Raw genomic sequence first — 16464 nt, forward strand, 5'->3', positions numbered from 1 at the left:
CGAACTCAGAAATCCGCCTGCCTCTGCCTCCCAAGTGTTGGGATTAAAGGCGTGTGCCACCACCGCCCCTGCATCTAATTTTTTATGTGTGTTAATACACACACACACACACACACACACACACACACACACACTTTTTTGGTAAGTGATAGAGATAAGCTATTGCTCTGGAGTTTGACTGTGGGAGAATAATTTAAGATGGGTCATATTTAAACATTACTTTTCAGAAGCAGGCAAGTTCTACATTTTAATTTTCACACATCGTACACTAAAGCGAGCACACGAATACACTTCCCCATCAATCTCCACAACAGAAGAACTGTGCGAGCCCTGATGACATCAGAAGTGACACCATCACTGAACTAGGTTCATTCTTGCTATTTACAGTGATCTGAATCTGTAATTGTCTCTTCCACACAGCCACTATTCCAAGCAGGTTTCTGCAGCTGTCTTCTTTCCAAGGGAAGAAATCCGCATCAAATCTTGGTGACGTGAGATACTGCAGGCCCATTTCCATGAAAACCAAGGCTTGCCAGGTACAGCTCTTGGTGCTTTTCATGCTGCAGTTTCTAGGATCAGCAGATCTAAAAACAAGAAGAAAACAAAAGCAAAGAGAATTAAAAAAAAAAAGCAGTAAAGTCTTATTTCAAGGATAGTGGCCATAAAATAAAACCACCCACTCCTGCAGTTGTGGGGATGCTCTCTGAAACAAAATAAAATCCTTCCCAGATAGCAGGATAGGTCACTGTTGGAACACAAGTGAACAAGCCAGGGCCCGGCCTAATAAAGACAATGCAAACTGACCCCAGACCTGAGGTGTAGGCCAAGGAAGGCTAAGAGAGACACCATCAGCTCTCACAACGAAGAATGAAACCCAGGCTTTTCTCTTTACCTTGCTTGTTAACAAATCACTCCAATTGTGACGTTGCTTTAGCATAGCTCAGAGGTAAATTCAGACCAACAACTGGCCCCACGATGCTCAGCCACGATGTGATGTAGTTGACATTTCTAGGAAACAAGTAAGGTATATGTAATACAAATGTTCCATCATAGTTTCTGAGGGCAAGCCAGTGAGTGGCCAAATGGAAGAGAAATGAGGCCTTTCCCTGGGCCTTGCCTGGGTGCCAGCCACTCGGGGGGGGAGTATGTTGGATTTGTGATATGTGAAGATCTCTCACCAAGGTAGTTAAATTGGAAAACAGAACTGGGGCCTCTGATTCCTCATGATGGCCCCATATTTCCATTTTAATTTATAACATTTGTTGAGCCAGTAGTTAAAATCCTGGTGCTTCCTCTATTCAAATCCCAGTCCTATCCCAATCTAGTTTCCTGACTTGGATGGAGCTGCTTAACTCCTCTGTGCTTTAGCTTTTTTCTATAAAAATTAAATAAAAGTTATTGGGATGTTACAAAAGCCCAGTGTGTTCATATATCTAAGCTCAGAACACCTAGCACACAGACAAAATCAATGTGTTTACCATTATTATTAGAAAGAATATTTCTTATTTTAGCCTGGCTGTTAGAGTCAGATGAAAAGATTTACACTTTTAAAATCAGAGTAGAGTGCCATGATTCTTGATGGTGTTTCTTACCTATTGATTTTCTGTGAATTCTTTAGTACAGCAGTCATGAATTCATTTGTCTTGCAGGGATGTAGAACAAAAAATGGTTGCCCAAGTATTGGATGCTCCTGTAAAAATCCAAACTGTCACTGTGAACTAGTTGAAAAACATTAAATAATCTGGTTTCCTTTTTGTCACTTAAAATCTGTACACCATTTCTCTCTTTTCCCCAAACCATGTACATGTGTGTATATGTATGTGTATGTGTGCATGCATATGTGTGCATGCATGTGCGTGTTTGCATATAAGCATATGCGCATATGTACACATGTGGAGATCTGAGGACAACTTGCAGGAGTCATTCCTCTCCTTTTACCATGTGGGTCCTGGGGCTTGATGTCATGTCATCCAGCTTGGTTGTAAGTGCCTTTTGCCACTGTGGTGGTGTGAATGAGAATAGGTCCTTTAGGCTCCTATATTTGAATGCTTAATCATCAAGGAATGGCACTGTTTAAGAAGAATTATGAAGGCTAGAGAGATGGCTCAGTGGTTAAGAGCACCAACTGCTCTTCCAGAGTCTTGAGTTCAATTCCCAGCAACCACATGGTGGCTCACAACCATCTGTAATGGGATCCAACACCCTAGTCTGATGTGTCTGAGGACATCTGCAGTGTACTCATATAAATAAGATAAATGAATAAAACTTAAAAAAAGAAGGATTATGAGGTGTGGCCTTGTTAGAGATCTCCTGCATGCATGCCACCATGCTCCCCACCATGATGAGGATAAGAGACTAAACCCCTGAAACTGTAAGCAAGTCCCCAGTTAAATGCTTTCTTTGATAAGAGTTTCTGGGCTCAAGGTGCCTCTTCACAGCAATAGAACACCACTAAGCCAGATCACCAGCTCTGTTCTTTTAAGGTAAACATCTAACTTAGATTCCAAGTCACCGATTAACATTAAGGATGACTTTCTACTTTGAAATACAATTATAATCCAAACATGACAAAGTGAAAAAAAAAAAACACTATTTCTAGGTGTGGTGTGGCTCAGCCCTTAGCACACACCTTTAATCCCTCTGCATGGAATACTGACATGACCTCAGTACATACCTTTAATTCCAAAAAAACGTAAGTAAAGTTAGTTTGTAGAAAGAAGCACCCCTGTTTGAAAATGACATCTGAGTAGCAGACAAAATGATGAATCAGAGAAAGATTTGACAGAATAGGATATGCGCAACTCTCACAAGAAGAGAGAAGAAAGGGAAGCTACTTGAGGGAGCAGCACACACAGAGAGAAAGAAGGCAATTTTACCAGGACAGTAATAGACAGACAGGTTACAGAGAGACAAGAAACTAGACATAGAATTAGAAGACAGAATGAACCAGAGAATTCAAAGGAGCTACAAAATTAGTATGAAGCCAAGCAGATCACTTAGTCAGTGGCCAAGAGAGAAGTTATATTGAATCAGTGAGGTTGGAGTGGACTTTGAGCTAGAACAGCTGAGTTGAACCAGCCAGCCAGAGTTCAGAAAGAACAAGAAAGGGTGAGCTTGCTTATTCAGTCTCAGAGACTGAAAACATTCTAGGCCTAGATAAGATTGTATGGAGGCTAGAAGCTTCCAGGACTAGGGCTAGGCTAGCAGATAGAGGCAGTAAGTCTCCGAGATGACAATTATATCAGGAGAATAACAGATAATTTTACAGGAGCTACTCACTGATTCACTATTGAGCACAATAGGACACACATGCCATTCACACACTATAAATTAGATAAAGTTCCTTGGCTCTGTCTCAGTGAGCCAGCGTTTCTATTTGGCTTATAATTATTTTAATTTTTCTTCAGTGATGCACAGGAAGACCAGTAACTTGAAAGTCAGAACAAGGCATTTCCCATACCTCCTGATTAGTAGCTGAGGAGCCAAAGTCATTTGCATATTTAAGCTTCACTTTGGTTAGTGTGCTAACTGCCTCAGTATGCTACCTTCCTCCCAGTGTCTGTGGGCACAACAGTGTGTGGAAAGGAATGATCTGCCTGGTTTCTCTCTCCTCTGACTTCTCTCTCTCCCTCCCCTTTGTCTCTCAAATGTACACGGCTGTTTCTATAACTGAAATCCCCTATGGTGTAATTCCATATTCTCTATAGGGGAATGATTAGCTACAGATTCTCATTCTTCCACCAGTTTATGGACATAAACAATGGGAAGTCTTGGGAGAAGCAGAAGCAGATGCAGAAGAAGTAGAAACAGATGCAGAAGTAGAAGCAGATGCAGAAGAAGCAGAAGAGGAGGAGGAGAAGAGGAAGAAGGAAAAATAGAAGAAGAGGAGGAATAGCAGGAAGAAGAAATCTCAAAGTTGGATTAGAAAGGATAGGATAAGCAGAGGAGCTGGGGAGGACGCTGAAAATACATTTATGAAATTCTTTTTTTGTTTGTGTTTTCAAGACAGATTTTATCTGTGTAGCCCTGGCTGTCCTGGAACTCACTGTGTAGATGAGGCTGGCCTCAAACTCAAGAGATTCACCTGCCTCTGCCTCCCAAGTGCTGGAACTAAAGGTGTGCATCGTGACACCTGGCTCATTTATGAAATTCTTAAAGAATTAATAAAAATATTACAAAAAAGGGAAAGAAATAACAGTGGAGGGGAGCAGACCCTCAAGTGGGAGAAACTGGTCAGCAACTCCTCTCCTCTCAAAGAACAAACCTGAATGAAACTGTCAAATGCCAGTTCTATGCAAACTATTTCCAGGGACTAGGAATCAACAACCAAGGAAGACAAAATTTTTGAGAAGTATAGTTTATGATAAGCTCAAGGATTTCAAATTAGAAACAGGAAATCTTGCAGCTTTCTTGCTTAGAAATACTTCCTATCACTTGTAACTAGACCCTGGCTCCCCTCACTGGTGGCTTTGCCAGAGCCCACCCTCTGGCCATAAGAAGCAGCAGCTGTGCTGCCAGAGGGGCTGGGATGACCCTGGCCACTGTTGAGAAGCACTGTCAATACCAGTCACAAAACCAGATCTAAAGAAGGAGCTCTCCAGCTCTGGGGCCAGAGGCTGCAGTTCCAGAGGAGGCAAGCAGCTGGTAAGTCAGACACTGTAACACAGAGACCCTGAAGTGGAGGCAGTTACAGGAGCGAATGGGACGGGGGTTCTGCAGGCATCTCTGGTTGACAGAAGGACACAAGGCCTGCCAGGAAATGAAAGCCAAGATTGACTTGAATGGGATCTTAAGTCTGAGGGTACTTCACCCATATATTAACCAGTGGCAAAAAAAGGGATGTTGTATGTCAGAGTCTATGGGCTTAATGTACTGAACACAACCTCTGTCAACCTGTAAACTATACAGACATAGCTGTGTCACTCTGAGGAAGGCAGGCAAAACTGTCTTAAATGAAAATAAAAAGCCAGACACAGGATAGACTACGAGTATAATTTTACCCTTTTGGGAGACTGAGGTAGGAGGATCATGACACCCATCAGTAGCACAGTAAGACTCCAAACAAACCAAAACCAACAGCAAAAACAAAATTAAAAAGAAAAGTAACAGACATATCGGTGGCTATACTCATAGGGGAGACCAATTCTGAAGATAAATCCCAGGAGAGTTAGTAAACCAAACAGAAATAACAGAAACAATAGCAAAAAGCCCGCCCACAGAGGAAGCTATCAGAATCCAGGATTGTTGTAATATGCTGTCCAAAGTATCCAGTTTTCAAAGAAATTTTTGACATACATGAAGAAACCACATAGGGTGATTCATTTAAAAATAAAAATGAACTGAGTGGGCCAAGTCATTAAATTTGCAAAGAATTTGAACCAGCTATACAGTTATGTCCACAGACTTAAAATATATTTACAGAATTAAGTGGGAAAGTGATGGTAATGACTCTGCGAACAGTGGTGTCATTAAAGGTAAATAAAGCCCAGGAGGAAACCTACAGAAATGTTGAGCTCACTGTACAATGTCTGGCAGAGATGTACTATGTAAGTTCATCCATGGATGTGAGACTGCAGGAGAAAGAATCAGTGGATCTGAAGACATGCTAAAAGAAATATTCACTTTGAAAAAGAGGAGAAAAACTGTGTAGAAAATGAGCCCCAAACACAGGGTGGACAGACTCGACTGCATCAACATACATGTATGAATCTGAAGAGAGGGGAAAGGAGTACACTAAATATTCAAAAAGAGATTAGCTGAAAACTCATACACTTTGGTGACAGGTCTAACAGTAGACATTTCACAGTCAAATGACTGAGTCCAAAACCAAGAAAATCTTAACCATTTAAACAGGAACTACAACTACAGAGGAAAACGTCACCAACAGAACACAAGAGATAGTAGAGAAAGTCTCAGGCATTGAAGATATGATAGAAGAAACTAATACATTATTCAAAGAAAACGTTAAACCCAAAAACCTCTTGACACAAAATATCCAGGAAATCTGGGACAGGAAGAAAAGGCCAAAGCTAAGAATAATAGGAATAGAAGAAAGAGAAGAAACCTAGGTCAAAGTTCCAGAAAATGTCTTCAGAGTCATAGAAGAAAACTTTCCTTACCTAAAGAAGGATATGACTATAAAGGTGCAAGAAGCAAGAAGTCCACCATGTAGATTGGACTAGAAAAGACACCACCCAGCACATAATAATCAAAACGCTAAATATATAAAACAAAGAAAGAAAAAGCTGCAAGGGAAAAGGACCAACATATAAAGGCAGAAATATTAGACTCACACCTGACTTCTCAATGGAGACTCTAAAAGTCAGAAGAGCCTGGGCAGATGTGCTATAGACTTTAAAAGACCACAGATTCCAGTCTAGACTAGTATACCCAGCAAAGCTTTCAATCATATAGATAGAGAAAACAAGATATTCCATGATAAAGTCAAATGTAAACAATATCTATCTACAAATCCAGCTTTACAGTAGACACTATAAGAAAAACTCTATCTCAAAGAGGTTAACTACACCCTTGAAAATACAGGAAATAAATAATCTCACACTAGCAAAACTAAAAGAAGGGAAGCATACCACCACCATCACCACCACCACCACCATCACCATCACCATCATCACCATCACCACCATCACCACCATCACCACTACCACCACCATCACCATCACCACCATCACCATCACCACCATCACCACCATCACCACCACCACCACCACCACCATCACCATCACCACCATCACCACCATCACCACTACCACCACCATCACCATCACCACCATCACCACCATCACCACCACCACCACCACCACCATCACCATCACCACCATCACTACCATCACCACCATCACCACCACCACCATCACCACTACCACCACCACCATCACCACCATCACCATCACCACTACCACCACCATCACCATCACCACCATCACCATCACCACCACCACCATCACTACCATCACCATCACCACCATCACCACCATCTCCATCACCACCACCACCATCACCACCACCACCATCACCATCACCACCATCACCACCATCTCCACCATCATCATCACCACCATCACCATCACCACCAAGAGCAAATAACAATAATCAACAATCATTGGCCATTGATATCTATCAATATCAATAGTCTCAATTCCTGAATAAAAAGACACAGACTAACAGGATGGATCTGAAAACAGGATCCATCCTTCTGCTACATACAAGAAACACACTTCAACATCAACATTACCTCAGGGTGAAGGGCTGGAAAAAGATATTCCAAGTGACTGGATCAAAGCAGAAAGCTAGTATAGCCATTCTAATGTTTCTTTCTTTCTTTCTTTCTTTCTTTCTTTCTTTCTTTCTTTCTTTCTTTCTTTCTTTCTCTCTTCCTTCCTTTCTCTTTCTTTTTTTTTTAAGAGATTTGAAACCAAAATTAATAAAAAGAAATGGTGAAGGACACTACATACTCAACAAAGAAAAAACTTGGCAAGGGGACATTTTAATTCTTAACATCTATGCACCAAACGAAAGGGTAACCAAGGCCATAAAAAGAAACACTATAATAGTTAAAATCACATATTGACCTCCACACACTGATTTGGGGAGACTACAATACCCCACTCTTACCAATGGACAGGTCATCCAGATAAAAACTAAACAGAGAGCTACAGACATTATAAACCAAATAGACCAAACAGATATTTGGAAAACATTTCACCCAAACACATAAAAATACACCTTTCTCTTAGCACCTCATGAAATTTTCTCCAAAATTGGCCACTTACTTGGAAACAAATAAGTCTCAACAGATAGGAAAAGATAGAAATAACTATCAGATATTATCCTATCAGAATACAGAGATTAAAGCTGGATATCAACAAGAGAAAGCTTATAATTCCATAGAAACTGAACACCTCTCTACTGAATCAAACATAGGCAAAGACAGAAATAAAGCAAGACATCAAAGCCTTTGTGGAAATCAGTGAAAATGAACACATAGCATACTCAAGACACAATGAAAGAAGGCTAAGAAGGAAGTTTATAGCACTAAGAGCTAACAAAAAAGGGCTGGCAAGATGAGCACTGACTGCTCTTCCGAAGGTCCTAAGTTTGGATCCTAACAACCACATGGTGGCTCACAACCATCCGTAAAGAGATCTGACGCCCTCGTCTGGTGCATTTGAAGACAGTTACAGTGTAGTACGCCGGAGCAAGCGGGGCTGTCCAGAGTTCAATTCCCAGTATCCACATGATGGCTCACGGCCATCTGTACAGCTACAGTGTACTCATACACATAAAATAAATAAATAAATCTTTTAAAAAAAAGAGCTAACAAAAACATTGAAGAGATCTCATACTAGCAACTTAACAGCACACCTAGAAGCTCTAGAACAAAAAAGAAGTAAGCACACCAAAGTAAATGGCAAGAAATAATCAAACTGAAAGCTGAAACCAGTAAAATAGAAACAAAGAGAACAACACTAAGAATCAATGAAACAAAGGGTTGATTCTTTGAGAAAAATCAACAAGATAGACAAATCCTTATCCACAGAAAGAATATCCAAATTAACAAAATCAGAAATGAAATGGAAGTCATAACAGACACCAAGGAAATCCAGGGAATTATAAGGACATATTTAAAAAAAAAAACTTGTTCTCCACCAGTTGGAAAGTCTAAGAGAAATAGATAATTTTATCACTTACCTAAGTTAAGTCAAGATTAGAAAAACAATTTAAATAGACCCATGACAGCTAAGGAAATAGAATCAGTCATTAAAAAATCTCCCAACCAAAAAAAGCTCCTGGCCAGATGGATTTAGGGCAGAATTCTATCAGACTTTCAAATAACAGTTAACACCAATACTCCTCAAATTATTTCACAAAACAGAAGGAATATTGTCCAGTTCATTTTATGAGGTCACATATACCTTGAAACCCAAATCACATAATCAACAAAAAGTGAAGTATAGATCAATTTCCCTTATGAACGTAGATGCAAAAATACTCATTAAAATACTGGCAAACTGAATCCAAGAGCACATCAAAAAGATCATCCAACATAATCAAGTAGGCTTCATCTCAGAGAGGCAGGGATGGCTCAATATAAGAAAATCAGTAAATGTAATCACCATATAAATAAACTTAAAGAAAGAAGTTACATGATCATTTCATTAGAAAAGGCCTTTGACAAAATCCAGCACCACTTCAAGATAAAAGTCCTGAAGAGATTAGGGATATGAGGGACATGTCTTGTATACCTAAAACAATGAAAGCAATTTACAGCAAGCCTATAGCCAATATCAAATTAAATGGAGAGAAACTCAAAGAAATTCCACAAAAATCAGGAACAAGACAAGGTTGTTCACATTCTCTTTTTTGTTTTTGTTTGTTTTTTTGAGACAGGGTTTCTCTGTGTAGCCATGGCTATCCTGGAACTCACTCTGTAGACAAGGCTGGCCTCGAACTCAGAAATCCGCCTGCCTCTGCCTCCCAAGTGCTGGGATTAAAGGCGTGCGCCACCACCACCGAGGTTGTTCACTTTCTCCATACCTATTTAATATATTTCTTGAAGTTTTAACTAGAGCAATAAGACAACGGAAGGAAATCAAAAGAATACAAATTGAAAAGGAAGAAGTCAAAGTATAGTTATTTGCATATGAGATAACAGTATACATAAGTGATCCTAAAAATCCCACTGGGGAACTCCTACAGATGATAAACACTTTCAGTAGAGTGGCTGAATACAAGATTAACTCAAATAAAAAATCAGCAACCCTCCTATACACAAATAAAAAGTAGATTGAAAAAGAAATCAGGAAAACAACACCTTTCACAGTAGCCACCAATAATGTAAAATATCTTGACTAAACTTCACTTCTTTGAAGAAAGGTATTGAAGAGGATATCAGAAGATAGAAAGATCTTCCACGGTCATGGTTTTAATATTAACATAATAAAAATGACCATCCTACTAAAAGAATCTGATTACAGATTCAATGTAATCACAATTTGAACAATTCTTTACAGAGCTTGAAAGGACAAATATCAACTTCGTGGGGAAAACCAAAATCCAGGTTAGCTAAAACGAATCTGAACAATAAACTGCTGAAAGCATGCCAAACCCTGTCTTCACACTATATTACATAGCAATAGTAGTCAAAACCATACGGTATTGGCATTAAAACAGACACATTGATTAGTGGAATCAAATTGAAGTCCTAGGCATAAATCCAAAATAAGGAAGCCAGAAATACACCATGGAAAAATTACAGTATCTGTAACAAATGGTGCTAGTTAAACTGGATGTCTATATATAGAAGAATACAAATAGATCTATATATATCACCTGCACAAACCTCAAGTCCAAGTGTATCAAAGACCTCAACATAAAACTAGATACACTGAACCTAATCGAAGACAAAGTGGAGAACTGCCTTGGGTGCACTGGCACAGGAGACAACTTTCTGAAGAGAACACTGATAGCACAGGCACTAAGATCAACAATTTATAAATGGGACCTCTTGAAACTGAAAAGCTTCTATAACGCAAAGTGGACAATACAACAAACCACAGAATGGGAAAAGATTTTTAACAACTCCACATCTGATCAAGGACTAATACCCAAAATATAAAAAGAACTCAATAATCTAGAAATAAAAAGAAACCAAATATCCAATTAAAAATGAGGAACAAATCTAAACATAATTCTTAATAGAGGAACCTCAACTGACCAAGAGACATTTAAAAATATGTTCAACATCCTCTGCCATCAGGGAAATGAAAACCAAAACCACTTTGAGATTCCATCTTACGCCTGTCAGAATGGCTAAGATAAATAATACAAGTGACATGAGATGTGCAGATGTGGATCAAGGGGAACACTCCTCCATAAACTTGTATAGCCACTCTGGAAATCAATATGGCAGTTCCTCAGAAAGTTGGGAACCAATCTTCTTCAAGATCCAGCTATACTACTCTTGGGCCTATACCCAAAGGACACTCCATGCTATCACAAAGACACTTGCTCAACCATGTTCATTGTGGCTTTATTATAGCGAGAAACTGGAAACAATCTAGATGTCCCTCAACAGAAGAATGAATAAACATAAATTGATACATTTGCACAATGAAATGTTACTCAGCTGTTAAAAAAATAACATCATGAAATCTGCAGGGAAAACAACAAAAGTGATGCCAAACACTGGTGATTAATAGGGCTTCCAGGAGAGCACAGCCTACACAAAACCAGATATGAGCTGAGCTCTCAGCCCATCCTAGAGGATGCAGCTCTAAGAGGTGACTTGAAGCCTCATTGACTCCACCCACTCCTGAGACATTCCGGGGGACTTCAAGAAACAACCACTTCTTTCTAGTCCAGCTATTGACTGGTCTAGACTACCACCCAGCATGTGTACGGACTCATAGCAATAGCATGTATGACTACCAGCCCTGACTTGGATATCGCCAGCTGGCCCACTGCATGGGATGGAAAGAGAGGGGAGCTTGGCCTTATCCCACTATACTCCAGAATCAGAGTCAGCATCCCTAAACTCCTCAGATACTACCTCCTAATAAATGCTGTTCCATGAAGTCATTTCTTTCTCCTCTTTTATTTTATGTGAGCGAAAAGACTGTTAGGTCACAGATGCCTCCCCTATACAGGGAATAAGCCGTCCCTTAAATCCTATCTAGTACCTTCACAAAACTGCCAAGCTCCTCGAATGTAGCAGCCCCAAAAGAGAGTGATACAATAGAGTTAATTTCCTAAATTGCAGCCTTATATCCTGTCTAATATTATCACTAAGCTGCTAAAACTCAGAGACCCTACTCTCCTAGCTCAGACCTCTACCCTTCAGAGTCTGCAAATGTAAATGAGGTAACTCAGACCCAGAAAGATAAATATGGTATGTATTTACTTGTAAGTGGATATTAGCCATTAAGTAAATGATAACCAAGCTACAATCCATAGGCCCATGGAAGTTATGCAAAGGAGGAATCTAGGGGGAATTATATATAAAGGTCCCTTTAGGAAAGGGAAATATAATAGATTTTATGGGTGGATTAGGGATGGGTGGAGACAGGAATGGGAGGGATCTGGTTGGGGGGAAGATGGGATAGAGGGAGAGAGTATGGGGAAAGACTGCTGGAATTGGGGGGTGGTATTTGATGTTTGCGTGGAAACCTAGTGCAGTGAAAACTTCCTGGAATCCAGGAAGGTGATCCTAATGAGGAGTCTGTGTAATGGGGGATACAATCTCAACTGTCCATCTCCTGAAGTCAGGTAAGACTTCAGTGGTGAGAATGATTTGCAATCAATTGAGGTGTTGGCCAAGGAGGTCCCAAGGAAATCCCTGAACAACCCAGGATGATGCTAAGACAAAGGATTGCTCTCTGCAAACTGACAGTGGGGCCCCAGTGCTGATTACAACATTCACACAACTCATTAAACGTGGAGAAGTAGAGCTGGTGCCAATGTGGAATCTTCACTCCTATATTCTAGTCTCTCTGGTACGGGAAGGTACTCACAGGCTACCAAAATAGAACCATGGACACCAACCCAGCTATAAAACCTTAGACCTACATTCTGTCCTATGTGCAAAATATGCTAAGGCAATGGTGGCACAGAATTTGTGGGAGAAGCTAACCAACCAATGTTCGATTTGACTTAAGGCCACTCTATGGGAAGGAACGCATAACCAACACTACTTGGGTAACCAAGAACCACAGACTAAGTAGCCCAGTGACCTAGGGTCAAACAAACCACATATGACTGGTCAAAAAAAACAATAAAATGATTCCTAATGATATTCTGCTATACTCATAGACCAGTGCCTTATGCAGTCATCACCAAAGAGGCTTCCACTGGCAGTAGAAGGGAACAGATGCAGAGACCCCGAGAGAGTCTAGATTGGAGGTCTCTATCAAATCTCTGCCTTCAGAGCTCAGGGAATTCAGTGGAAGAGGAGGTAAAAAAAAAAATTTAAGAGTCAGAGGAGATGGAGGACACCAGAAGACCAAGCCTTCTGAAGCAATTAACCAAGCGCACAGAGACGGAAACAGCAAGCATAAGCTGTACATGGGTCTGCACCTGGTTTTTTGTGTATATATTCTAGCTATTCACTTAGTATTGTTATGGACTCATGACTATGAGAACAAGTGGGTCTCTGACTCTTGTGCCTGCCCTTAGGACTCCTGTCCCTGAAGGGTTGCCATATCCAACTCTCAGATGATAGTTTTTGTTTCATCTTATATTTTGTTTACTCCTGTTTGATTGTTATCTCTTAGAAACCTGTTCTTTTCTAATGAGAGACAGAAAGGGAGTGGATCTGGAGGAGAGGGGAGGTGGCATGGAACTGGGAAGAATAGAGGGAGGGAAAATTATGATTATGATATATCATTTGAGAAAAGAATCTATTTTTTTACTTATTCACTTTACATCCCATTCAATGCCCACCTCCTGGTCACCCTCCCCCACAATCTTTCTCCCATCCCTCCATCTTCTTCTCCTCTGAGTGGGTGGGTGGGGGCCCTGGGTATCTCCCCACATTGGTACTTCAAGTCTCTGTGAGGCTAGGCACATCCTCTCCCACTCAGGCTAGACAAGACAGCCCTGCTAGACGAACATATCCCACAGACAGGCAACAGCTTTTGGAATAGCCCCTACTCCAGTTGTTCAGAACCCACACGAAGACCAAGCTGCACATCTGCTATATATGGGTGGAGAGGCCTAGGTCCAGTCCATGTATGCTTTTTAGTTGGTGGTTCAGACTCCAAGAGCCCCAAGGGACCAGGTTAGTTGATTCTGTTGGACTTCCTGTGGAGTTCCTATCCCCTCAGGAGATAAGATTCTATTTTTAATAAAATAAAAAATGTTTTTAAAAAAGAGTAATGATCATCCAGGACTGACTAATTAGTCTGCAGAGCGACCCTTGTAATTTACACTACCTCTTTATTCAGCAAACCTACCTTCAAAAGTAAAGGTAGTACATATATGCTTCTGGGGTAACGGGCTGAGAATCACTTGCTTGCCAGAGCTGTCATATAATCTATAGTAAAGGAGGTCTTTTAGTAAGTAATATGAAAGGAAACATCAAATCCGCAAGAAAAAAAGAAGATAAAGAAAAGCATCCTCAGTGATGAAGCTAGGCAGCGTGGCACGTGCTTGTAACCCCACCACTATGGAGGCCACAGTGGAGGGAAAGGAATCTCAAGGCCAGCCTGGGCTACACCATCACACCCTGTCTCAAAATACAGAATATGATATTTTCTTCTCTTAATTTATTTAAATGGTATATAATTCTATAATAAAAGTTATGGCACTGTGCTGTTGGGCTATAACTTGTATGGATGTGGCAGAGACAGCAGCAGAATGGCGGAGAGAGGAGTGGCAGACTGCTCTGGAGTTACCATGTCAGACTCAAAGCAGGCCCCAGCGACACTGCTATCATTAGAATGTTAGGAAGGGGTTTGCTTGGGAGAGCATTTAGAGTCCAAAGATTTATTTGACTAGGAAACCCTTGAAGTATGTTGCTAACTATGAACATCTTCTAGCAATGTGCCAGAAATATCCTTAATTGATTACGTGGTTAAATGGTACGCGTTTCAACACCCAGTGCTTTCTAAACCATATTAGTTTTTCTTAGTTGGAGAAAATGAACCAGATCCTTAACCACTTTTAAAAGACAGAGTATTGATTTTTAAAATGCTGAAAGCAAGGCAGGTGGATTTCTGAGTTCAAGGCCAGCTTGGTCTACAGAGTGAGTTCTAGGATATCCAGTACTACACAGAGAAACCCTGTCTCGAAAAATCAAAAACCAAAAACCAAAAAAAAAAAAAAAAATCTGAAATCAAATTCTTATTTCCTTTATCCTAAATACCCAGGAACAGAAGGAAGCACCATAAGTTTGGAGGTTTGGGAATATTTTCAGATCTTTTACAAATTGAGCATTTCTCATATAAAATCCGACTCTACAATGCTCCAAAGTTTGAAACTTTTGTTGACGTTCAGAGTTTTAGGTTTCAAAGCATTTCCTACTTCAGACATTTGGGTCAGGAACACTGAGTATGTACACAGGATTGGGGAATACACAGCTCTGAATCATGAGGAAACCAGGAGCACTCACACTGTACAGAAAAATGTTACTTGTCTGATGTGATTTGAATGCATATGTTGTCTCATTTATTCTCATAGCAATAATTCTTCTTACGTAACTTTCAACTGATTTATGACTAAGTCAAAGCATTTTTGTAATTCAAAAATGTGGTTACTTCCATGGTTTTTTGTTTATTTGGTGTTTGGATTTTGGTGTTTGGAGACAGGATCTCATGTACCCTGGGCTAACTTCAAACTACACATGGAGCTGAGAATGACTGAGATTCCGAGTCTCTTGAATCAACCTCCAAAGTGCTGGTATTTTAGGCATGTGCTACCTGGGCTAACTCTCACATCCCCCCTCTACTGATCTCTCTGTGGCACAGAGCCTCATATAGTTCAGGCTGGTCTTGAACACATTACACAGTAGAGGATGACCCTGAACTCTTGGACTCTTCTACCTCTACTTCTCAAGTGCTGGGATTACAAACACGAACACCATACTAGCTCCTGGAGATCTTCTGTTTAAGAATTTAATTTTTTTTAATTATTTTTTTATTAAGTTTGTTTATTTTATGTGTATGTGTACACTGTAGCTGTGAGCCATCACATGTGTGGCTGGTGTTGAACTCAGGACCTCTGCCAGCCCACTCGCTCCATCGTAGTTTACTGCAGCTGTCTTGAGGGCGTCTGATCTCATTACAGGTGGTTGTGAGCCACCATGTGGTTGCTGGGATCCGAACTCAGGACCTTCAGAAGAGCAGTCAGTGTTCTTACCCGCTGAGCCATCTCGCCAGCCCCAAGAATTTAATTTTTAAAATTAGGTATTAAGTGTGTGTCTCTGTGTGTGTGGGTATATGCATGTGACTACAGGTGCCTGCAAGGGCCAAGGGCATTTGATCTCTTGGATCTGGAATTACAGAGGATTGTGAGCCACTATGTGGATGCTTGAAATCAAGTCTGGGTCTTCTGGAAGAGCAGTTAGTGCTCTTAGCCACTGAGCTATCTCTCCAGCTCTATTCATGGAGGTCATAATGATATCAAAGTCACAAAATTCAGCTTTTACAGTAATCTTGGCCAAATATTTTCAGATAATCGGATCCTCTAATAATACTAGCTATGGGCAGTAAGAGAACTGGGGTAGGAGATGCGAGAGCCACCTGAAGAACAAAGGAAATTCTTTACATTTGCAGACTCTGAAGGGTAGAGGTCTGAGCTAGGAGAGTAGGGTCTCTGAGTTTAGCAGCTTAGTGATAATATTAGACAGGATATAAGGCTGCAATTTAGGAAATTAACCCTATTGTATCACTCTCTTTTGGGGCTGCTACATTCGAGGAGCTTGGCAGTTTTGTGAAGGTACTAGAT

General features: G+C 40.5%; 1 protein-coding gene across 5 annotated transcripts in view; it reads right to left on the reverse strand.

The window, feature by feature from the left end:
* Window positions 1-216: 216 nt before the first annotated feature.
* The window catches only part of Atg10 (autophagy related 10), a 277555-nt gene continuing 261307 nt past the window's right edge, over window positions 217-16464 (reverse strand). For all 5 annotated transcript variants that reach the window (XM_031360618.1, XM_031360617.1, XM_031360620.1 and 2 more), the window contains 3 exons: window positions 1593-1690; window positions 893-1008; window positions 217-584 (listed from right to left, as the gene is read on the reverse strand). In XM_031360618.1, the coding sequence (XP_031216478.1) occupies window positions 909-1008; window positions 1593-1690 (198 nt within the window). In that variant the 3' untranslated portion in view covers window positions 217-584; window positions 893-908. The remainder of the gene's footprint in view (window positions 585-892; window positions 1009-1592; window positions 1691-16464) is intronic.

This window comes from Mastomys coucha, unplaced genomic scaffold (assembly GCF_008632895.1).
Source record: "Mastomys coucha isolate ucsf_1 unplaced genomic scaffold, UCSF_Mcou_1 pScaffold8, whole genome shotgun sequence".
NCBI classification, from domain to species: Eukaryota; Metazoa; Chordata; class Mammalia; order Rodentia; family Muridae; genus Mastomys; species Mastomys coucha.